The sequence below is a fragment of the Astyanax mexicanus genome, chromosome 20 (genome assembly GCF_023375975.1).
Source record: "Astyanax mexicanus isolate ESR-SI-001 chromosome 20, AstMex3_surface, whole genome shotgun sequence".
In the NCBI taxonomy this organism is placed as follows: domain Eukaryota; kingdom Metazoa; phylum Chordata; class Actinopteri; order Characiformes; family Acestrorhamphidae; genus Astyanax; species Astyanax mexicanus.
Genome location: NC_064427.1, coordinates 15,005,558 through 15,030,061, shown reverse-complemented (window position 1 = coordinate 15,030,061; position 24,504 = coordinate 15,005,558). Strand labels below are relative to the sequence as shown.

Here is a 24,504-nt window from a genome sequence, read left to right as displayed (position 1 = left end):
AAAGTAGGAGTGCAATGGAAGTTCAAACACAGCCAATAGAATTCCTGTATAAAATACGGACAAAATAACGAAGGTTTTATTACATTATTCACATTGTTTCTAATGTAGCTTATTATATGTTACAATGTATCTTAATCTTAATTAGGGTTACATTTTTTACATTTCAAGGCTAAAATAACTTACATAACATTACTACCTCAACATTTATTTATTTATTATTATTTTACTGATATTATGTTATTAATGTAATGTGATCTATGTCAGCATGATGTTTGTGTAACTTTATCTTGTAACTTTGCGTTAAGTTCGTTACACTATGTTACCAGTGTAACTAGTTATAGATCAGCATTAATTTAGCTGTTATGTAAAGTTATGTTAGTTAAATAAATGATTAAATTCACACTAAACTAGACAAAACTGGAAGATACTGTAGCTCCATGTAGCATTACAGCAGAAGACTTTAATATTTCATTTAATTTGATACTTTATTAATATCCCAGCAACAAAACCTGAACAAAATTGCATTTTTAAAATATTAGCAAAAAATTAACATCCATTGCACTCGTACTTTAATTCATAAGATTAGACTTCTCTGCTTTAAAGCAATTCTATAATAATAATTATAATTTAATTTAACGCTATGTAGTGCCCCACTAATCCAATGTTTATGTTTTTAACTTCCTTTGGTTTTGTTTGTCTAAATATTAATCGTAATCTTATCCATATCTCGCATGAGATAAAGCTTTATTTTTGTTTAACTGGTTCAGTAAAAACATGAGATGAGGATCTGATCCAGTCGAAATGCTTCTGAATGTTTTTCTACTGCATTTAATTAATTAATTACAAACAAGCCCAACCACAATCTGGCAACCCGTCGCCAGAACTGCGGCCGCCTGAGCCAAAATATAATTTCAGCTCAAATATTAATGGAATATACAGTGTAGATTTCATATTTCATGCAAGATCATTCTCAATCTATCAAACTGATCAACCAAAGGGCCGAGAACAAACATTCAATAATCAAAATGAATAACAGCCGGTCAGTGGGGCAGATGATATTATATATATATATATTATATATATGGCTTGAATTTCTGTTTTTTTCTGTTTCAGTTTTTTAAGGGGAAACAAACCAATAACATAAGACACATTCGCTTCAGTGGAAACCAGACTGTGTAACAACAATGCAAAAAGAAAAAAATAAAGAATAAAGAACAAACAAACAAACAAATAAACAAACAAATAAACAAATGAAAACCCAATAAAGAGGAGAAGAAGGTTGTTGGTTCTGATAAACATCCAGGAAGAAAAGATACGAATAAGCTGATGAAAGGCACATAAACTTTGGTCCTGCGTTTTTTGTGTTGAGTTTTTCAGTATAAAAACTTAAAAAAAAAAAAAAAAGACAACAGTGAAAGTAGATTGTTTTTTTTAACCGTTTTGAGTGACAGGCTGATATCAACAGGAAATTACATCGTACATCACGGCGGGACAATGTTGCCTGAGTCGAGACAGGATCGCTGATGATTTAACCCAGAAAAATAAGATAAAATAAGATGAAAAACAATGAAAAAAGAAAGAAATCAGCAGAGCGGAGGCTGGAGCTGCAGTCTGAAGGTTATCAGACTGAACTGCTTTAGTGCCGAGTTTATATTTATATATGAAGTCTGGCTTTTTCTCCTGTTTGTAAAATGAAAAGCTTAAGAGCAGACAATGGGACCCGCACCCAGCCGGCGGAGGGGGAGGAGCCAGAGCGCCCGCCGGCCAATCAGCCGCTCCGCCACTTTAACAGCATTCAATACAATACACACAGATACATTGACACAACGACACACACACACACACCGATACACACACACACACGATCATAATCAGCACTGAAGGTTCAGAAGTGATGAGATCGAAGCTCCTTCAATACAGAGATCAAAAACTGAAATTAATATTTTAATCTGTATATTTAAACAGAATTTACCTTTTTACTTTTTACCTTAAATATTTAATATTTAATTGTAATGCTTTTTGTGTTAAAATTCGCTGTTGAAACAAAAACATTTTAAGATAAAAGTCAGATCCAAAAATTTACCTGACTTAAAAAAAAAAAAACTTAAAATATTTAATGGTATAATTCATACATTTAAATTCTGTGAATTCTGTAAGGAGGTAAAAATTGTTGTTCTTTAGAATTTCAGATTTTCAAAAATTCTGATCTACAAATTGTCACATCCAGAAATTTACCTTTGAAATATTAATTGTGTAATTTTTAAAATAATGAAAAATCCATTTTTTTATTTCACGTTTATCAAAAGTCAGGTAAATGTCATTTAAATATATCAGAAATAAAAGATATCAGGATTCAAATATATCAGAATCAGGTTTTAGATGAATTAGGTGAAAAGTAAAAAAAAAACTGCTACTGATGAGAAAGAGCTCAACACGCTTGGAGGAGAACATTAACCTCAGTTACATCTGAAACGCTATAAACCCTGATTATAGATAGTGTCGCTGTGGAGCCTGGATTACCTGTTACTCCAGAATTAAATAATTGAGTATTAAATTGAATGTACTGCGTCATTCATTAACGACAGAGACTTAAATTATATTTCATTACTTACTGAATGAACTGCAGCATTAAATATTTCCAGTTTATCAAAAGTCAGATTAAAATACTAATCTCAGCTTTTAAACTCCAAACTTTCTCACTATTTCATTCTGTCTCTCTTTTAACACTGGAGAACAGCTGACTCTGCCGGTGCAGACAGACAGACAGACAGACAGACACACAGACAGACACACAGACAGACAGACAGACAGACAGACAACCATCCTTTAACCAGTTTTTCACATCCTGATAAACAAAAAGAAATAGAAATAAATCACTACAGAGCACAAAACAGGCCAAACCCGCTAAAAAAATCCAATATAAGATACAGTAAATAAGATCAAACTCTAAAACACACACACATACACACACACACACACACACACACACACACAGAGGGGAGGTCTCAGACAGCTATGCTCAGAAACGGCACTACTGAAGGTGAAGCTGAGAAGCTGCAGGTCTGGATGCTGTGATTTTCTTCTCATTTTATTATCATTTAATCACAAAATCAGATAAATAAAAAACGCTACAAAGAATTATTTCAGTAATGTTATAGAATTATCAATTTTGGTTACATAAAGAAGCACTTCTGTAAAAGATAAAACTCGCCAGTAATTTCTAGTTTTTCTACTTATGATTTAGGAACAACCAGGTCAGTTTGCACTTCTTTGCGTGTAGTTAACCGTGAGTAACCCAGAGTATAAAGAGTTAAAGTGTTTTACACACATGCATACAGTCTTTATGGAGTGTGTTCGGACTCATTTGGAACAGCTGGATTTAGGTTTCAGAGTCTGATCAGTTAGTAAATCCTTAATAGTCAAACCACTGATAATGCGACGATCAACACGCCCGCAGGAGAACATTAACTCCTAGTGCTTTAAAATAAACAGACGCAGCGAAGAGTGAAACCAAATGTACTGATTAGACTCCTGTTTACAGAAGGCTGTGGATCAAACGACTGCTATAATCATTTTCTAGGGTCGACAAATAAGTTTGATTTTTCTCTTTGTTTGTCTTCTCATCAGAAACGCTGTTTGTAACTGGTGGATTTGTGCATTCATATATATGTTTTCTGTAAAACTGACCAATAGATACTAAGTTTAAATCTTTTATTATATCACTCCATTATTGCCAAGATATTAATAGAAACAATAAGAAGCATCTAATTTGATGAGCAAACGCATTAATCAATTATAGAATAAACTTTTTTTTTTCATTATTTACTGCATTTATTATAAGTAGTTTTAAATATGCTTTTAAAAAACATTAATAATGACATTTAAATAGAGCACAAAGATTAAGAAAATCTCATTACATTAAAGAATGGATTAATAATGTAATACAGAGCGCACATTTTATTATTAGCGTGTTTTGAGCTCATGTTGCAGATTGATAAAGCTCTGTAATAATAACGGCAGTCTTTAGAGTATCAGAATCTAATCTCATGTCTCAGCCAATCAGAGCTCATATAAAAGGCTAAAAAGCTTTATGCTCCTGTAATAAAGTGACATTACGCTAACCTTCCTCAGAGCGAATAAACGTGAAAATAATCACCAAACAGAGTGAATCCAGTATGAATCTGAAGTGGATGTCTAGCAGTAATATCTGGGTATTATAATATACTGATCATTTTAACAGGATATTTGCAGTATTTACATCTTGACTGCAGAAATTACATAAATATGATATCCGGTAAGAATTGGCCTGTAATATCTCATTAATTAAATTCTAGAAGCAGGACAGAAACAGCAGGATTTTAATGCAGTATGAATTTCCGATGTGTGCAGTTTCTTTAAGGTCTGAAGGTCATTTTAACCCAGTATGTATCTCCACTTCAGTAGTTTTTTCACAGTCTGAAAGTAATAATTACGTTGGGATTTTAAACCAGTATGAATCTGCAGTGAGTAATTTTGTATCATTTAAAAGCCGTATCTGCTGGGTGATTAATTTAATCCAGTATGAATTTCAACAGGTTGTATTTTTTTATGGTCTAAAAGCAGTGATGGGATTTCTGGGTATTATACTATACTGGCTATTTTAACAGGATATTTGCAGTATTTTAGTATGATTAGAAATGACAGGAATATGGTATCCGGTATGAACTGGCCTGTTTAATTCTGATAGAGAGCAACAGCAAACAGAACGTCCAGCTTCTCAAATCCAACCCTTCATTTCTCCAACGTGCATCAAAGCACCAAACATTAACTTAAGATCCAATAAAGACACACAGAACTGAGTCCCCACAAAAATACACATCTAAAAAACACAAAAATAAAAACCCTACCAGAAAATCATAGATAAAATTAACCCTCTCACCAATCCCACAAAATAGTACTTAAAATATCTTAGGTAATATTTCTAAAACCTATTTGATTATAAACACATTATAAGGCACATAATAAGAAAAATTAAGTAAATACACAGTAAATATGATTTTTTTTTCACCATGATTTTTTTTGAATGATTATAGTGGTACAAAAACCCGATGAGGTTTCAAATTTGTTTTTTTTCTGTTTCTCTCCATAAAAAAGAACAAATTACCAAAAATAAGTAACTTCTTTTTTTCAAAAATTCTTGACAATCCTTAAGATATATAGACCTGAATAGTTTTGCTTTATTTAAGACTGTAAACTTCAAAAAAATCTTTCAATTTCTTTTAAGAAGTGTGAGCGAAGAGTGGAATCGCTTCCGGTAAAATTAGCAGAAGGAAAAAAGAAGAGAAATAAAGACGCTGTCCCTCGCCTCCACGACCACATCCTATTTTATACATCTGTGTTTCTCTCGTCTGATTTTTACAGGACTCAAACTGGATCAGGATCAGGATTAGAATCGGGATCAGAATCTGAATCAGAATCAGGAGCCTCTAGAGTCTGAGTGGAATGTTAAGGCTGGACCTCGGCAGCGTGAGAGAGAGACAGCACCGCGCCCATTTACTCACACACACTCACACACACTGCAGTCTATTCAGCTCTACTGCGGAGGTTCTGCTACTCTATACACTATACTCTATACACTATACAGATCATCTTCTTTCATCTAGTATGAATTTTTAACAGTGCGAAAGCAGTAAATGTAGAGTGCATTTAATCAAGTATGAATCTGGAGTGTTTTTTTGTCAAACAGTAACACTATGGCATGACATCCAGTATGAATCTGAGGTGTGTAAATTTTTATGGTATGAAAGCAATAATGGTTCAGAAACTGTAATCCAGTATGAATCGGCAGGGTGTAGTTGTGTGGAATTTAAACACAGTTATTGTGGAGAATTTTAAATCCAGTTCATCTTTATTTAGTAGTTTTCTATATGGTCTGAAAGCAATAAATGTGGGTGATGCTTTTAATCCATTATGAATTTCCCTGTTTTTCCAGATTTTCTTGTAATCTGAAAGCAATAATTGTGGGGAGATTAATTCAATTCATTATGAATCTTCACTGGGATAAGCATTATTTCATGATTTAAAGTCAATAATTGTGTTGTTTTAAACCAGTGTGAGTCTTTACGGAGTCATGTTTGAAAGCAGTAATTGTGGGGAGATTTTAATGCGCTATGAATCTGCAGTTGGCATTTCCTGTATGAATTTGCGGTCCAACAGTAATATCTGGATACTACTTTTATACAACATTTTATGGGGATTTAATATATAAGGTATCCAGTATGAAATGTGCTTTGAAATCCCACAAATTTCAGAACCTCCTCCAGAAGAACTGAAGCAGCTGAAACTGATCCAGGTAAAATATCACACACATACACTCTCACACACTCACACACTCTCTCACACACACTCTCACACACACTCTCACACACACTCTCACACACAGTCCCACACACAGTCCCACACACAGTCCCACACACAGTCCCACACACAGTCCCACACACAGTCCCACACACAGTCCCACACACAGTCCCACACACACACACTCACACACACACACACACACATATATTCTGGATCTCGGAGTTAAGGTTCTCCTACTGAAGCCGTATCACCCTATAACACATTAGAATTACGCCGCAGCACATTTTCCACACAATACAAACATTTTCTTAACGTAGCTGCAAAAATTTCAGTAAAAACAGCTACCAGTGCTCCCAGTGCTGCTCCCAGTATACACACACCCTCTCTCTCTCTTTCCTCTCTCTCCTTGCCTATTATATTTTATAAGTATTTTTGGTCTTGATCAGAGGTGTAGGCGTTTAGTATGGGACAGCAAGGCAAAGTGAGAGAGCTGCTGCTGTAGAGACGCATCACTGCTACATGACACAGGACGCAGGATGCCCTCGAGACGACCAGGCTCACGGTCCAGGAGGGAGAGGAAACCACAGAAATCAGTAGAACCTGCAGAATGGAATTTTCCATTCTACCCATTTTTTAATGGAAAATCCCATTCTACTCTGATTGGTTCATTTCTGCAGGAGGGACGAGGGACCCGCCCCCTTCAGGTCGTTTTTGCAAAGGTTTCGGAAAAGAGAGGAAAATAAAGTTAATAATAATAAAGTTCACATGATAAAGCATTTGGTTTTGAGAATCGAATCGGGCTAAAAGGGAGGATTAATTAACCAATCACATCCCAACCAGAGAGCATCGTCAGGTGGGAGGGGCTACATCATCATTCACATTCAAAAATTCCAAAAATTCCACTGAAAAGGAGGCGTGGCCTCCTGAGTGCTGGGCACTGCTGATTGGAGTGTTCCAGTACGATTGACGACAGCTGGCCATGCTTTCCTGGTCGTGCGTTTTTTTTTTTTTTTTCTGTTGAGTAAAATAGTCTCTGGTTCGCTGGATCTGACTCATCTACAGACAGTGACGGTGTGCGTATGCATGTAGTCAGAATCCCACATCCAAGTCGAGTCAATCGCATCAGTTGCATCAGCTGCATCTGCAGAAATGCATCCAGACGGTGGTCCAGGTGAGGTGAGCCCACATAACAGCCTTTAAAAATAAAGAAAAAAAAAAAAAAAAAGAAAAATCCCCCCGAACTTCACAGGCAAACATAAAGGCAAGCTCACCGTTCACCAGCTTTTCACCAGCTTTTCACAGATCTGCACGTATCCATACGCTTTGCTTTGTCCAGTTCAGTAACAGTAAACACACACAAACATGGTGAAAAACGTTCCCTGCGTTGCCGCTCTTCACTTTAAATCCTGCAGAAGTTCATTTTCAGTCTGAAATCAGCTGCAGGATGTTCGAGTCTGGAATGGGAGCCGCTCTTTAGGTCATTTCATCATTGTGACGTCGAGTTACTGGGTCTCTGCGTCCCTCGATTTTCTCAATATTACTGCTACTCAGAGCGTTACGATGGACCGCCGGCGGGAGGAATGTTGCTACAGGGTTTTTTACCCGGCAGCACCGTGTGACATCAGACATTCAGAGAGGCGCCTGGATTAGAGGTTTTTCAGATACGTCCATGTAGTTAAAACCAGCAACTCTTACTGCGTTTTTTTACCAAAGAGCCGGCGGTTTAATGCAACAAGGCAGTTGGGCTACAGAAGAGGATCCAGTCAGCTGGTGCAGCAAGAAGAGATCATTCCCAGCAACTGGTCACATGATCAGACCCCAGAACCAATCAGAACCCAGAAGAGGTCCGGTCCGGTCCTGCTGCGGCAGGTTTGGGTTTGCGTTGCTGTTGTTGGGATGTGCTGTTTGATGGCTGTAAGAAGATCAGAAGAGGAATCTGCTTCCTGCTACGGAAGCTTCCGCATCTGCAGCCCTGAATTCAGGACAAATCTTATAAAAATAACAAAAACTAGACTAAAATAACCTAAAACCCTTCAGTTTGTAGCTGAAGGATATATACAGTAGTCTCTAGCTTCTTTTTTTCCCTAAAAATCTCTAAACCTACCCGATTATGATTCTTTTTTTGTTGTTTTGTGTTTTTTAGAGGTTCATAGTTTATCGGTCAGGTGTTGTCACTCGATAAACCAGCCCGCCGCCACTGCCACTGGGAGGAGCCAGCAGGAGGCGGAGCTCTGGGAGTGGGGTTAGATGGTGGATTTGGAGAAGGACACTCGGAGGTGGTGGTTCTCGCCCAGGTCGTGGTTGTGGAGATCGATCAGAGCCTGGATGGCCTCCTCGACTGAGCCTAGCTGGATCAGAGCCATCTTACGGTCCTTCCTGTAACAACGACAAAAAACATTTAATATTTCTGTTTACATGCTCACCAGCGGTTCAATATGTTCCACATTATTCTATGTAATATAAATAAACATTCAGACAGGACCAGTTTTAATGGAGATGATATGTGTTCTGTTATTTTGGGTTATTTTAATGTTATTAAATTGCAATTAAAAAAAAAAAAACTATGTAAGAGGATTTTATTTGAATCCAGGGAAATAAGGAAGCCATATTAGATCATATATGAAGGGAATTTACACAGAGAACAGCAGTCAGTCTTTTGGTAAACAAAAAAATTCTCAACTAATTATTCTAGCCCTGTACAGCCAGATTGTGAGATGGTAGTAAACTGAATAAATTGATACCAGGTGTGATTAGTTTATTTAATTTATGCGAGTGTATAGAAAGTCAGATCTTACATCACTTCCTGTTTGTTACATTTTGAATTGTTTACAGAAAACGTTAATTTTTTTCAGAAAATGTACAGTTTTCATTTATAACACTAAACACTGTAAAACATGAGGGTGGATGTATCTGTTCTAATCATAATAAACAGAACATCAGTAGCTTAAATATGCAATTTAATATGCAAAATGCCTGAATATTTACATTAATCTGTTCAAAAAGTTAAAAAAAAGTTATTTAGTGATAATTTACTCCCTTATTCTGGTTTATGGTTAAATTGTTTTAAATACTGTTGGCAATAACTGATCTCAGATCATCTGCACGTGCAGAAGACAGTTCTCTAAGTATAATATTGCCACCTGCCTGTGCTGCAGGGGCACTACATTCAGACGTGTTTCTATATAATTGGAGGAACAGGGAAGTACTGAAATAGTTGTTTTCTATATGCTTTCCCCATCACATAGTCTTTTATTATCTTTAATCAGCGAGCAGAACATAATAAACCCCTGCAGGCAGTGTGTATATAAAAATCATTATACACACACAATTATAACATTATGACCACCTGTTATCTATTTCAGAACTTTGTAGTTCTATAAGTACAGATTGTAGTCCTTCTGTTTCACCACTGAATAAACAACAGGAGGCTGGTAATTAAATACATTTTTAACATGACCCTTTATGTGGTTGAGTTTGTGGAGAATGCTCTGCAGTGTGTGAATTAATGTAGATAATCTCATTTCCCTGTTAAACATGAATTTAATGAGTTTAAACAGTAAAAGTTGTCAGTAAAGTAAGAGCTGGAACTGAAGAGAATAACTTACTGGAAGAATTTAAAAGCTTTAACTGTGTATCCAGCGCTGGAGAACAGGTCCTTCAGCATGTCATCCGCAATAGAGGGCCTGGACGGACACACACACACACACACACACACACACACACATTGACTGAACAGACACAGCAGCACCACAACTGAACACAATCACTATCAATAACATGAAAATGTTCTTTAGCGCATTATTATACCTGATATAAAAAAGCACTTTCTATTTTTTAAAAAAATCTATTTTTTATATCCTATTACATAAGGATAACACTAAGTATAAATACACTGGCTTGCATATTATATTATATAATAACTATATATATATATATATATTTTTACAATAGTAAAGTTTGTATAAATTGAAGGTCAATCAGATCTAAACCCCATAAAAACCTCTGGAATATAATCAAGAGGAAGATGGATGATCACAAGCCATGAAACCAAACTGAACTGCTTGATTTTTTGCACCAGGAGTAAAGGCATACTGTGTGAGTGTGTTAGTGTTTGTATACAGGTCTTACGGGATGTTGGAGAGGTGCAGGGTGTGTGTGTGTGTTAGTGTTTGTATACAGGTCTTACGGGATGTTGGAGAGGTGCAGGGTGTGTGTGTGTGTTAGTGTTTGTATACAGGTCTTACGGGATGTTGGAGAGGTGCAGGGTGTGTGTGTGTGTTAGTGTTTGTATACAGGTCTTACGGGATGTTGGAGAGGTGCAGTGTGTGTGAGTGTGTTAGTGTTTGTATACAGGTCTTACGGGATGTTGGAGAGGTGCAGTGTGTGTGTGTGTTAGTGTTTGTATACAGGTCTTACGGGATGTTGGAGAGGTGCAGGGTGTGTGTGTGTGTTAGTGTTTGTATACAGGTATTACAGGATGTTGGAGAGGTGCAGTGTGTGTGTTAGTGTTTGTATACAGGTCTTACGGGATGTTGGAGAGGTGCAGTGTGTGTGAGTGTGTTAGTGTTTGTATACAGGTATTACAGGATGTTGGAGAGGTGCAGGGTGTGTGTGTGTGTTAGTGTTTGTATACAGGTCTTACGGGATGTTGGAGAGGTGCAGGGTGTGTGTGTGTGTTAGTGTTTGTATACAGGTCTTACGGGACGTTGGAGAGGTGCAGTGTGTGTGAGTGTGTTAGTGTTTGTATACAGGTCTTACGGGATGTTGGAGAGGTGCAGGGTGTGTGTGTGTGTTAGTGTTTGTATACAGGTCTTACGGGATGTTGGAGAGGTGCAGGGTGTGTTAGTTAGTGTTTGTATACAGGTCTTACGGGATGTTGGAGAGGTGCAGGGTGTGTGTGTGTTAGTTAGTGTTTGTATACAGGTCTTATGGGATGTTGGAGAGGTGCAGGGTGTGTGTGTGTGTTAGTGTTTGTATACAGGTCTTACGGGATGTTGGAGAGGTGCAGGGTGGCAGAGGGGGGGAAGATGTTCTGGAAGTTTTTGGATCCGGGTTTTTTGAAGCGGTGTAAGGGGCTGCCGCTGAAGTCCTTGGTTAAACCCTGGTCCTCCTGACCTTCTCTGGGCAGCTGAACCGTCTGGTGTTTGGAGATGGTGACCCGGATCACCCGTCCGTGCAGCCGCTGCCCGTTCAGGTGACTCATCGCTTAAACACAACATAAACATAAACACAAACACAACATAAACACAATATAAACACAAATCAAAGATATGATTCTCCTTAAGAATCACAGCAGAGCTCATTTAAACCAGGCAGGTGGAAGGAGTGATAATAGACAGTTGGTGGGGTGTAAGATAGTAATGAACATTGCGACATGCCTTATACAGGGTGTAAGACAGGGTGTCTTACTGCTGTTTATTTTAAACTTTCTTCCATCCGCAGCGTGACGTGCATCAGGACTATGTAATAGAGGGTATTATCACCCATAGTGTACAGCAGTGCAGCGGGTGGAGATGATTGTGTCCGGCTTTTTCTGGCTAAAACTGTCCATACTTGAGGAATTTCTGAAGAAAACTCTCTAATAACTTTATTATTCACTATATTACTGTGTCCAAACTTTTGACAGGTAACTTTCCCACAGTGCAGCATTTCTTAGCTTCTATGGAGCATGCTAAAAGTCATGGGACACATCACTAGTTTAAATATAAATATGGAGAAGAGTAGAATATAAACTCAGATCTCCGCTTGGTTCTAACGTTTCGGGTTCAGTAGATAATGCTGCTGCTGTGTAAACGGAGCGTCAGAGTCCAACAGCAGCTTCATTAAACACAGAAACAGATCAATAACCTGATCACAACCTGCAGCTCACGCAGCTCACTCACACCACTCACCCAACTGCGCCTGTGTCGCATCCGCCATCTGCACCAGCGCATTCTCCTTCTTATTAAACAGAATCTTCACCCTGTGCACGTCCCCGTACACCCCTAATACACACACATACACACAGATAAACAGATTACAAAACAAGATGAAGCAAAAGAAAAAAGAAAACAGAGAGAAAATAAAAACAAAATGCAGAATACCGGGAGAGAAAATGAGAGAATAAATACAGAATGAGAAAAAAAGAGAAAGAAAACAGAGAGAATAAGAGAAAAATAGAAGAAATAATAAAAAGACGAAAAGAGAGAAAACACACATGATGTATCGCTTTATTCGCTTAATCAGTTACTGTGAAAACAAATTATTTAATCAGTTCAGCAAAAAATAAACTTCACATTCTCTACATCCTACATTCAGCACACACTAACACACACTCTCTCCCACACACACACACACACACACTCTCTCACACACAGACTCGTACAAAAACAAAAACAATGGCTCTTTGTCTGCAGTGTTTCTGTGTTCACACTGATTCAAACAAACCAGAATAAACAGCAAAACAGCCCATTATCATTCACACTGCGCTCCAGCATTATAACTGTGTGTGTGTTTGTGAGTGTATGTGTGTGTGTGTGAGTGTGTGCATGTGGATGTGTGTGTGTGTGTGTGAGTGTGTGTGTGAGTGTGTGTGTGTGTGAGTGTGTGTGTGTTTGTGTGTGTGTGTGTATGTATGTGTGTGAGTGTGTGTGAGTGTGTGTGTATGTGGGTGTGTGTGTATGTGGGTGTGTGTGAGTGTGTGTGTGTGTGTGTGTGTGTGTGTGAGTGTGTGTGTGTGTGTGTGTGTGTGTATGTGTATGTGTGTGTGTGTGTGTGTGTGTGTGTGTGTGTATGTGTATGTGTGTGTACTCTTACCAAACAGGATGAAGAGGCTGTGGGGTGATATACTCTGTATAGAGGAGAGAATAACACTGATTATTATTCACACACTGACTGAAGATCAGAGGAGAGGATGGACAGAATACAGAGAGAGAGAGAGAGACAGACAGACAGATGAATAAACACACTGAACTGTACAGTATAGCTCAATATATCAGCAATAATGTAATTCTTGCTGTTAGACTGTGGTGTTTGGTGGTATTTGAATTGTGGTAGTGTCTGTGGGACGGTGCTGCAGGTAACTCATAAACAAGAGGGGTAATACTGCAGGTCACAGGTGTTCGGGGGGGGGGGGGGGGGGGATGATTAGGAGGTGATTTGAGGGTGTGTGTGGTAAGAGAAGGAGGTGAGGGAGGGTCACTCACGTCAGGGTTGAGGTTGGAGACGAGGAGAACAGAGTGGAGGGCGGTGGGGGCCATGCCGTGGATGGCCATCCGTCCGGCTACAGCCGAGGGGGGGATGGTGAGGGGTCCCAGAGCGCCAGGCATGGCCTGCATGGAGAGACCTGAGGGGGGGTGGGGGGGGGTTTCAGTGTGAGAGACAGGAGGGGGGGGAGACAGTTCCAGAGCTCAGATTCTACATTTCTCACAGCGCTGCAGTAAAGATCAGCTAACACTAATTTATACACTTACTATATAAACACATGCGCTGATTTAATTCATTGTTTCTCTATAATCTGTTTTTTTTAATATATTCAGATGTTCAGTATTTTCACAATCATAATAGTGAGGAAGAAGATAAGGAAGAAGATGAAGAAGTGGATGATGAGTGTCTCTGTTGGACGTTTTCCTAACCTCTTCTACACAGAAACACATAATCAGACAGAATCATAACCCAGTGATTTATTACTGCTCTAAATCAAGTAATACATTTATCTAAATCTGCATAATTAAATACAGCACTGGGTCAGAAGTTTGTGGACACCTCTGTTTCCTTCAGTATCAGCAGAATTACTGCAGCTTCACTCCTTCAGGTAACAGTGCTGCTCTAAGTGAAGCTAAAAAAGAACCTTGTTTATGGTTTAAGTCAAAAACTTGCTCACAATCAAACACTCTGTTTAACAGCCCAAATTTAAAAAGACTATGAATAACCAGGTGTCCCATTACTTTTTTACTATATATTTTATATATGTATTTAGTATTATATATGTTAGCATGTAAAATTATCTTAAATTTATACTAACCATCTAATATTTCTCATTTGTTGTAGAACTATTTTAAGACTAATTCACTTAGTTGTAACATAGTTAAGGGATTCTATCTATTAAAATCTTCTTATTCTTTTCATCTTTCTCTCAGCTACTTTATTACTATGTAATTTATAGAGTGACTATATACTAAACTAACAGCACTGTTCAATTTATATACAAAGATGTTCTATGTTCTTATTATGAATATTATTATAAGATTAATCTGATTGTGATATTAAAAAGCTAACAAAGAGATTTTGCTTAGTGGAAGAAATACTTAGTTTAGATTTTGACATTTATAGTATATATAATATATACGTTACATATAATTGTGTATAAACTGTACATAGAAAGGTTAGTAATAAGTTAAAAAAATCGAAATATTTTAATGAACAATTATAGATTTTTAGACTATATTTAGGAGGATGTTCCCTGTAATTGTAATGTTATTTGTCATGTATAGATCTGCAGAATTACAGCAAAAATATAAACAGCAAACACTGATATGAACAGCCACACTGCTGCTACTAATCAATACACAAATCTATACTCATCTGTAGCATTATTGATTTATAGCTGCACTGCTGGCTGATATAGAAAATCCTATTTAGATTAAACTACAATTCCAGACTTAACATGTAAAACATGTCATGTGATCAGATCTGTATATTACCATTCATATCCTCGATCACCGACTATAAACACAGCGTGATTCCCCTGCCACCGCCCTCATTACCCCGATCTCAGTGTCTGTGTGTGTGTGTGTGTGTGTTATTTTACCTGCAGCCTGAGGGAAACCAACAGCAGGAGCGAAACCAGCCGCTCCAGCATACGGAGAAGAGATGATTCCAGGAGCTCCTACACACACACACACACACACAACAGAGTGGAAGTGTAGAACAGAGTGAAGAACAGAGTGAACAGAGAATAATGATGGCAAGCTGCATGACCGGGATTCAAACCAGCGATCTCCCATAGTGACAGCGCTTTAGACTGCTGGACCACTCGGAGCCAATGAGGACAAAATTAAAGTACAGAGAAACAGAAGAACTACTCGTGTTCATATAGAGTACGGGCATCTCAGCCAACAAACACAACAAACACACACACACACACACACATACATACACACACACACACATACACACAGACACACAGAGCACCCACAATTACAGACCAACACAGGCATTCAGTTCTTCTGCTTAGTCTCCAGTTTTACCGACTGCACTGAACACTAACTTTAACACTGAGCTGCTCACGGTTATTTTTTGCACAATAGACTGAGGAGAAAATTGGACCAAATGTGCTTTATGCTCTTTAACCAGAGTGTTGGCACAAGCAGCTTGGGCCAATCCCCATATTATACCCAGCAACCGGGGTGTTAGCACAAGCTTGATATTTTAAAAAATCCAAAGTATTTTTGTTGGGAGCAAAGTGAACACTAAAATGTGCAGAGCAGGGGTTTTCCAGAACTCTCTGCTTTATAGAACCTGATCAGAATCTCATAATCTTCTGACATCTTGTATCTAGATAAAAAAAAAATTCCAAAAGACTTTTTTGTTGGGAACAGAGTAAGTAGGAAAATCTACAGGCCAGGCTTGATCATGAAGTTTACGAGGCCCCAGAGCTTTAAAGACCCACTACTACCCACTCACTAACTCACAAAACAACACAGAAAAAGAACATGGTGATCTGCTTTCAGCTGCCGGGATCAATTATCAGTATAATTTAGAGAATCTATCAGTCAGGAAAAATAACTCTGATGCACTCAGAGCGAGACTGGAGGAGCCGGAGAGGATCTGTGTCTTTTCAGGAAGTGAAAACTGAACAATAAAAACCAGGAAAGGAAAGTAAGTTTAAATGCTTTTGAGAGACAGAAAAAAATATGTTACATAAAAGCCAAACAGAAGATGTTTGGGAGCCTGTGGTTTTCAGAGGTCTTGAGGGTCTGAAACCATTTTTATTATTTATATATTTATTTTGTAGTTCTCTTTAAATACTAAAGGTGAGTCTTAATCCTCCCAAGGTTTCTTCCTCCTCCAGCTCTGAGGGAGTTTTTCCTCAAAACAACACACGGTGACGTTGCAGCAACGATACCAAAACGTTTAAAATCAAATTAAATTAAATTAAATTAAATTAAAATTAATAAAAAAGTAAGAACATCCAGAAAACTTGACAGATTGTACTTTCTAAGAATGTTATCTGTAACATTCACTAACCATAAATTGTTAGCTAGAAAAACCTAAAGCCTAAAAACCTCTAAAACTGAAATAAACCCCACCAACTTATAATGGAGAGCGTAGTGGAGAACCAGGCTGGAGGAAACACCTTTTACTGTGTCACAAAGCCACCGACACACACACACTCACACACACACACACACACACAGCTTATCAGTAGCCGCAGCATCTCTCCCTCTAGACAGCGCTTGTGATTTACAGGACCATGGACAATAAGTTGGGTGAATGGGCTGGCCGAGCTATCTACAATAAAATACTAACACATACACACACACAACGCGCTCACACACACACACAACGCGCTCACACACACACACACACACACACACACACACACACAATGCGTGTGCACACACACACAATAAATCTAGGCCTTAGATGCTGTTGTCCAGCACATTCACAGCCCACAGTGTTGTGTAGAATGTGAATGTGTGTGTGAGAGAGATAAGACCCAGTTTCTGCTTTTTGATAGTATATATTTGTGTATGTGTGTGTGTTGGGTTAGTGTGTGTGTGTGTGTGGTTGTGATGGGTTAGTGTGTGTGTGTGTGTGTGTGTGTGGGGGGGGGTGTGAGAGTGTGACAAACTGATTATATTAAGCACAAAGACACTGACGCTCAGATCTGGTATAAAGGAGGAACATTTCCATCACTTTTCAACATCAGGGGGCGGAACCCAAACACCACTAAACCCAAACACTACTGAACCCAAACACTACTGAACCCAAACACTACTGAACCCAAACACTACTGAACCCAAACCCTACTGAACCCAAACACTGCTGAACCCAAACACTGCTGAACCCAAACACTGCTGAACCCAAACACTGCTGAACCCAAACACTGCTGAACCCAAACACTGCTGAACCCAAACACTACTGAACCCTAACACTGCTAAACCCTAACACTGCTAAACCCTAACACTACTGAACCCAAACACTACTGAAACCAAACACTACTGAACCCAAACACTACTGAACCCAAACACTACTGAACCCAAACGCTCGGGTCGAGTGTGTGTATATGTGTGTAATTGTGTGTGTTACCAAAGGCAGCGGTCATGCCCAGGTCGAGTGTGTATATATGTGTGTATATATATGTGTGTCTTTGTGTGTGTAGTGTGTATATATGTGTGTTACTGAAGGCAGCAGTCATGCTTGGGTCGAGTGTGTATATATGTGTGTATTTGTATGTGTAGTGTGTATATATGTGTGCATATACGTGTGTGTTACTGAAGGCAGCAGTCATGCTCGGGTCGAGTGTATGTGTGTATTGGTGTGTGTAGTGTGTATATATGTGTGTATATATGTGTGCATATACGTGTGTATATGTGTCTGTTACCAAAGGCAGCGGTCATGCCCGGGTCGATTGTGTGTATATGTGTGTATATATGTGTGTGTTTGTGTGTGTAGTGTATATATATGTGTGTATATATGTGTGTGTTAACGAAGGCAGCGGTCATTCCCGTGTTGAGTGTGTATATATGTGTATGTTTGTGTGTGTAGTGTGCATATATGTGTATATGTGTGTGTGTTACTGAAGGCAGCAGTCATGCTCGGGTCAGGTGTGTATATATATATGTGTGTATTTGTGTGTGTAGTGTGTATATATGTGTGTATATGTGTGTGTTACCAAACGCAGCGGTCATGCCCGGGTCGAGTGTGGGCTGGCCGTCTCCTGAGGGCAGGTCGAGCCGGGTGAAGTCTCGGCTCTTGTCGTTGTTGTATTTGACGTTCAGGCTGGTGAGTTTGGAGAACTCGATGCGCAGCGTGCAGCAAGCGTTGTAGATATTCTGACCATCCAGCGTCTGAAAAACACAGCGTCAGTCTCATTAATTACCTTATAAAAACAATAAAACAATATAACCGTGTTTCAGAAAAATGCCGCTTCTAACAACTTCAGTAAGTAAAGGATATGGGGTTGGTTGATGCTGCAGTTGGTCTGCAGGTTTAGGTTCAGCAACAGTATGTGCTGAAAGAATGAGGTCAGCTGACTCCCTGAATATACTGAATATAGACCAGTTATTCCATCAATGGATTTTTTCTTCTACATACTCCAAGATGAACAATATGAGGATTCATGGGGCTGGAATTGTGAAAGAGTGGTGCAGGGAGCATGAGTTCATTATTTTCACACATGGATTAAAAGAGTTCACCACAGAGTCCAGACCTTAACCTCATTGAGAATCTTTGGGATGTGCTGGATGGAGAAGTGCTGCCTTGTGCTGTGGTCAGACTCTACCAATAATGCTGCAAGATCTTGGTGATAAAATTAATGCAGCACTGGATTGAAATAAATCTTGGGACGTTGCAGAAGCTTATCGAAATCATAATTTAGAACAGTTTGGGAGATATATATATATACAGTCATATGAAAAAGTTTGGGCACCCCTATTAATCTTAATCATTTTTAGTTCTAAATATTTGGGTGTTTGCAACAGCCATTTCAGTTTGATGTATCTAATAACTGATGGACACAGTAATATTTCAGGTTTGAAATGAGGTTTATTGTACTAACAGAAAATGTGCAATATACATTAAACCAAAATTTGACCTTTGCAAAAGTATGGGCACCCTTATCATTTTATTGATTTGAATACTCCTAACTACTTTTTACTGACTTACTGAAGCACAAAAATGGTTTGGTAACCTCATTGAGCTTTGAAATTCATAGCCAGGTGTATCCAATCATGAGAAAAGGTATTTAAGGTGGCCAATTGCAAGTTGTTCTCCTATTTGAATCTCCTCTGAAAAGTGGCATCATGGGCTCATCAAAACAACTCTCAAATGATCTAAAAACAAAGACTGTTCAACATAGTTGTTCAGGGGAAGGATATAAAAAGTTGTCTCAGAGATTTAACCTGTCAGTTTCCACTGCGAGGAACATAGTAAGGAAAATGAAGACCACAGGGACAGTTCTTGTTAAGCCCAGAAGTGGAAGGCCAAGAAAAATATCAGAAAGGCAGAGAAGAAGAATGGTGAGAACAGTCAAGGACAATCCACAGACCACCTCCAAAGAGCTGCAGCATCATCTTGCTGCAGATGGTGTCACTGTGCATCGGTCAACAATACAGCCAGTGATGGTATAGTTACTTTGAAAAAGTAATCCGATTACTGATTACTGCTTTAAAAAGTAACTTAGTTACTTTATGGATTACTTGATTTTAAAAGTAACTAAGTTACTTTACAAGTTACTTTATTAGTTACTTTCAGCAGCTGCAGACACCACCTCCCGCCGCCTTAACATAAACATTATAACCAGTTTTGCCAATACTCCCTTTATTGGAAAATGCATTTTTAACAGCAACAATTTATCTCTATTAAGTTGAACTATTTCCTAAAAAAATAAGTTTTTTTTATAAAAATAAAAAAATTAACTTAACATAAATATTCTTTTATAAAAAATAAAATATGGTCTTTCTTGATTTTACTAAACATAAATACTTGTTTTTATAAAAAATATATAAAATAAAGAAAGTCTTTTTTTGACCTGACATATTTAACACTGTAAAACTGAACATTGAACTTGTTGTTCTCTGCAGGGCAGCAAGGAGTGGTTTTATAAAACAGAACCGTGTATATGGTCTAGACCAGGGATCACATATTTGCAGACTGTGGTCCGGGTCCACTTTAATCTGATTACTAAGTAATGCGTTACTGACATCACTGAATACAGCAAACAGCCATTTCTGCAAGCACGCCACAAACAGAGTCGCCTGAGGTGTACTTGTGCTTTTGCATACCTCAGGCGACTCTGTTTGTGGCGTGCTTGCAGAAATGGCTTTTTTCCCATCACTCTCCCATAAAGCTTCTCCTTGTGCAAAGTGCGCTGTATTGTTGACCGATGCACAGTGACACCATCTGCAGCAATATGATGCTGCAGCTCTTTGGAGGTGGTCTGTGGATTGTCAAATTTTGGTTTAATGCATATTGCACATTTTCTGTTAGTACAATAAACCTCATTTCAATCCTGAAATATTACTGTGTCCATCAGTTATTAGATATATCAAACTGAAATGGCTGTTGCAAACACCCAAATATTTAGAACTAAAAATGATTAAGATTAATAGGGGTGCCCAAACTTTTTCATATGACTGTATATGTATATGTATATATTTGCCAATTCACACTGGCTGTCAGAAGTAGTATATTTAAATCCATTTTATTTTAGTGAGTGTGATTGGCTGGCAATAGGCAATATTTAGGTAAGTAAAAATGATGTGATTTTTTTGTAATGTAATTATTGAGACAGTATGTATGAACCCACTCAAGTCTTCACATTTTCAGCTGCAACAGAATCATTAGAGTGAGTTAAATGTTATTTCCTGCGTTACTTTTCTCCTGATCCCGGTTTAAGCGAGGTCTGTGTTGTGTTCAGGAATGAAATATGAGCCAATAATTAAGGCCCACAGTGATTCACTTTACTGAGAGAGAGAAGAAAGAGAGAACCGTATTTATCATGATGAACAACGCCTCCTGCTTCCGTTCTTACAGCCCCACGCCCATTGCTTTATGGTGGGTGGGCTAGGGATGGGTGGGGGCTGGACATTGGTGGGGGCTGGGGATTGGTGGGGGATAGGGTGTGGTGGATGGGCGGGGCTGTGGTGGATGGGCAGGGCTGTGGTGGATGGGCGGGGCTGTGGTGGATGGGTGGGAGGGCACAGCTTTCCACAAGTGATCTGTTCATAAGAATTAACTGATGACAAACTGAGGAAAAAAAATCTAAATCCTGTGAGAGAACTGATTCACATTAGAGGACAAAAAAACAGAATAAAAAAGGAGGGAAGGAAGTGAATCAGGTGGATTAGATTTGATGTTTTGTAAAGAGAACAGAGTGAGGGTGGCTCCGCCCACTGCAGCCAGTTTTTTGTTTTCAGTAAGACAGAGAGAGAGAGAGAGAGAGAGAGAGAATGAGAGAGAGAGAGAGAGAGAATGAGAGAGAGAGAGAGATACAGAGATAGAGAGATACAGGCAGATACAGAGCGCGAGAGAAAGAGAGCACAGTGAGGTTCTGAGAATGTTGTTCTGTTCTCAGTAATTTAGGGAAGGAAGATTTGGGAGAGAAAGCTCCGCCTCCTCCTCCAACATTAACAAACGCTTCCTTTGTGACAGGAGGCGATGCAACATGGCAGCAGCACAATAGAAAACAGCCGAGAACCAGGGGAGTAATTATCACTGCTCCTCTCTCTCCCTCTTGCTGCTTCAACAGCGTTCATTAGATATCCTCAGCACTGACAAATTAATCACTGGGAGCGCAGGGGAACACGGGGGGGCGTGGGGGGGAAAGATGGGGGGACGCAGGAGGACGGTGGGGGGGGGGCTTGGGGGGTGCGATTTAGTGCAGGCTGGTCTTCAGTCATAAAGGAAAGAAACCAGTTTTGGACGCCAGTGATAAATTTAATTTCCCTGAAAAATAACAAAAGCTCGGATTGTAAGAGACCCTGAGTTTACACAGACAGACTACAGAGAGATTTAGTGACCAGAGTCACTTTTAAACCAGATTTTATACCAGAGAAGACGTTTAAACCCTCGATTTGGAGATGAGTAGCAACCAACACAGGAAACAAACGTCAAGCGACAGATTGAGTAGGGAATCCTAATTTAATCTATTTTATTTTTTTTTTTACAAATTTAAAAGACCAATAACCCATCCACCCATTCATTCATTAGCTGCACACCACTTATTCTCCAACTGATCCAGAATCAGTGGGTATAAAGCACCGCACCCCCAGCTCTGATAGAGCAGCTAACAGATGCCTGTGCTGAATAAACATTATTATTATTAGTGATGAGTGTGGATATGTCAGAAAGTGACCCAGGCAGGGAGACGAGGAGACGGACGCAAGTGCAGGTAGGGTGAAATAAATAATAATAATAATTTAATAAATAAATAACAAGTAAACAAGGAACAAGTAAACACGTAAACATAAAACAGGGAGATATATATATAAGGAACAAGGGAGTGAACCAAATAAATGAAACTAGATAAACAAATAACCAAAAACCAAAACAAACCAGTGAAACTAGAGAACATAAACTAAACAAACAAGAAGTACTAATGATATAAACAAACAGGGAGTAAATAAACAAAGAACAAACGAGGGACTGAATAAATACAAAACTAAACTGGGCAGGGATATATATATACAAGGAAGCTAACAACAACTAAACTAGACAAGAATGAATAAACTAAACAGGGCAAGGAGAAAACAAAGGAAAATAACAGGGAACCAGAGATAAACAAAGAAAAACACGAAATAAGGATCACGGGAAACAAACTAGGAATAAACACGGAGCTAGGGTTATAGAAACGCGGAGAAACACAGAGAGACAAAACAACAGAGGTTAGTGCAAAGACCGACGGAGGACAAGTGGCACAGGGGACCTATTTAACAAACAGGAAACACACTAGAATTGGAAACACCTGGGGAAGGGGCAGAGCTACAAATGAGACATGTGGTGGAAAACTACTGAGACAGGAGACACAGAGAAGTACAGGTCACGTGGGGAAAACACAGAGAGACATGAGACAGGGCTAAGACGTGACAGGATTTTTTACTCTCTCAGACTCCAGTTGCTGATGACAAGCAGCATCAAATACTCTGAGGCCCAAATTTTTTCAACTCCATGCAAATAAATTATAACACAGTGAAGCAACATTCTAAACCGATTGGCTGAGAGCAATTCCCTATTAGCTCTAGGAGGGATGATAGGACAGGAAAACTGACAGGAAAACTTTATATAATTTTTTTACATTGGATCCTTGGAGCCCTTTCACACCCTCGCCTTAACTACAGACATTCTTACAGGAACCAGAGGGGGCGTTGTGTCTACTATTATTTGTATAGTATTAAAAAACACTTTACAGATAAAAGTATTGGGAAAGTTTCACATTAAATATTTATTTTAAACATCAAATCAATATTTCCTTTGCACATTTCACAGAAGAGACTCTCAACACACTTTGCAGGATTTTCAAAGTGTGTTGAGAGTCTCTGCGGTGTAGTTTAAAGCAGATCAGACTTGTGTATCAGATGAACTCTTTGATGTTGTGTAACGAGATGATAATTACAGTAATTAATCAGGCTCTAATTAAAGGTGATATCTGTACAGACAGAAAGGGGTGTGGCCACATGACCACCTGACCACAACTAGACCCAGCCCACAGACATACCTCCAGCCCACAGATAGACCTCCAGCACACAGACAGATCAGCACACATACAGACCTCCAGCACACAGACAGATCAGCACACAGACAGACCTCCAGCACACATACAGACCTCCAGCACACAGACAGACCTCCAGCCCACAGATAGACCTCCAGCACACAGACAGATCAGCACACATACAGACCTCCAGCACACACACAGATCAGCACACAGACAGACCTCCAGCACACAGACAGTTCAGCACACATACAGACCTCCAGCACACATACAGACCTCCAGCACACAGACAGACCTCCAGCCCACAGATAGACCTCCAGCACACAGACAGATTAGCACACAGACAGACCTCCAGCACACAGACAGACCTCCAGCACACAGACAGATCAGCATACATACAGACCTCCAGCACACACACAGATCAGCACACATACAGACCTCCAGCACACACACAGATCAGCACACATACAGACCTCCAGCACACAGACAGATCAGCACACATACAGACCTCCAGCACATAGACAGACCTCCAGCACACAGACAGATCAGCACACATACAGACCTCCAGCACACAGACAGATCAGCACACATACAGACCTCCAGCACACAGACAGATCAGCACACATAAAGACCTCCAGCACACAGACAGACCTCCAGCACACAGACAGACCTCCAGCACACAGACAGACCTCCAGCACACAGACAGACCTCCAGCACACAGACAGATCAGCACACATACAGACCTCCAGCAC

At 39.2% G+C, this 24,504-nt stretch overlaps 1 protein-coding gene and 1 long non-coding RNA gene across 10 annotated transcripts in view; one reads left to right on the top strand and one right to left on the bottom strand.

Annotated features, from left to right (window-relative positions):
- Positions 1 to 1,394: 1,394 nt before the first annotated feature.
- The window catches only part of ptbp3 (polypyrimidine tract binding protein 3), a 92,643-nt gene continuing 69,533 nt past the window's right edge, over positions 1,395 to 24,504 (bottom strand). For 4 of the 6 annotated variants that reach the window (XM_049468969.1, XM_049468967.1, XM_049468970.1 and 1 more), the window contains 8 exons: positions 18,218 to 18,392; positions 15,128 to 15,205; positions 13,524 to 13,663; positions 13,135 to 13,168; positions 12,231 to 12,323; positions 11,328 to 11,544; positions 9,945 to 10,022; positions 1,395 to 8,715 (listed from right to left, as the gene is read on the bottom strand). In XM_049468969.1, the coding sequence (XP_049324926.1) occupies positions 8,583 to 8,715; positions 9,945 to 10,022; positions 11,328 to 11,544; positions 12,231 to 12,323; positions 13,135 to 13,168; positions 13,524 to 13,663; positions 15,128 to 15,205; positions 18,218 to 18,392 (948 nt within the window). In that variant the 3' untranslated portion in view covers positions 1,395 to 8,582. Of the gene's footprint in view, positions 8,716 to 9,940; positions 10,023 to 11,327; positions 11,545 to 12,230; positions 12,324 to 13,134; positions 13,169 to 13,523; positions 13,664 to 15,127; positions 15,206 to 18,217; positions 18,393 to 24,504 lie in introns of those variants that run through there. The other 2 variants (XR_007427483.1, XM_049468966.1) reach the window with 2 other exon arrangements.
- On the top strand, positions 10,453 to 11,351 carry LOC125784878 (uncharacterized). Of its 4 annotated transcripts, none has more exons than XR_007427486.1 (6): positions 10,453 to 10,539; positions 10,714 to 10,806; positions 10,859 to 10,916; positions 10,975 to 11,032; positions 11,091 to 11,169; positions 11,284 to 11,351. It is a non-coding gene; the product is annotated as an uncharacterized LOC125784878 (long non-coding RNA). The 4 variants fall into 4 exon arrangements; XR_007427484.1 differs by having other exon boundaries at positions 10,511 to 10,597; XR_007427485.1 differs by lacking the exon at positions 10,453 to 10,539 and adding an exon at positions 10,577 to 10,655.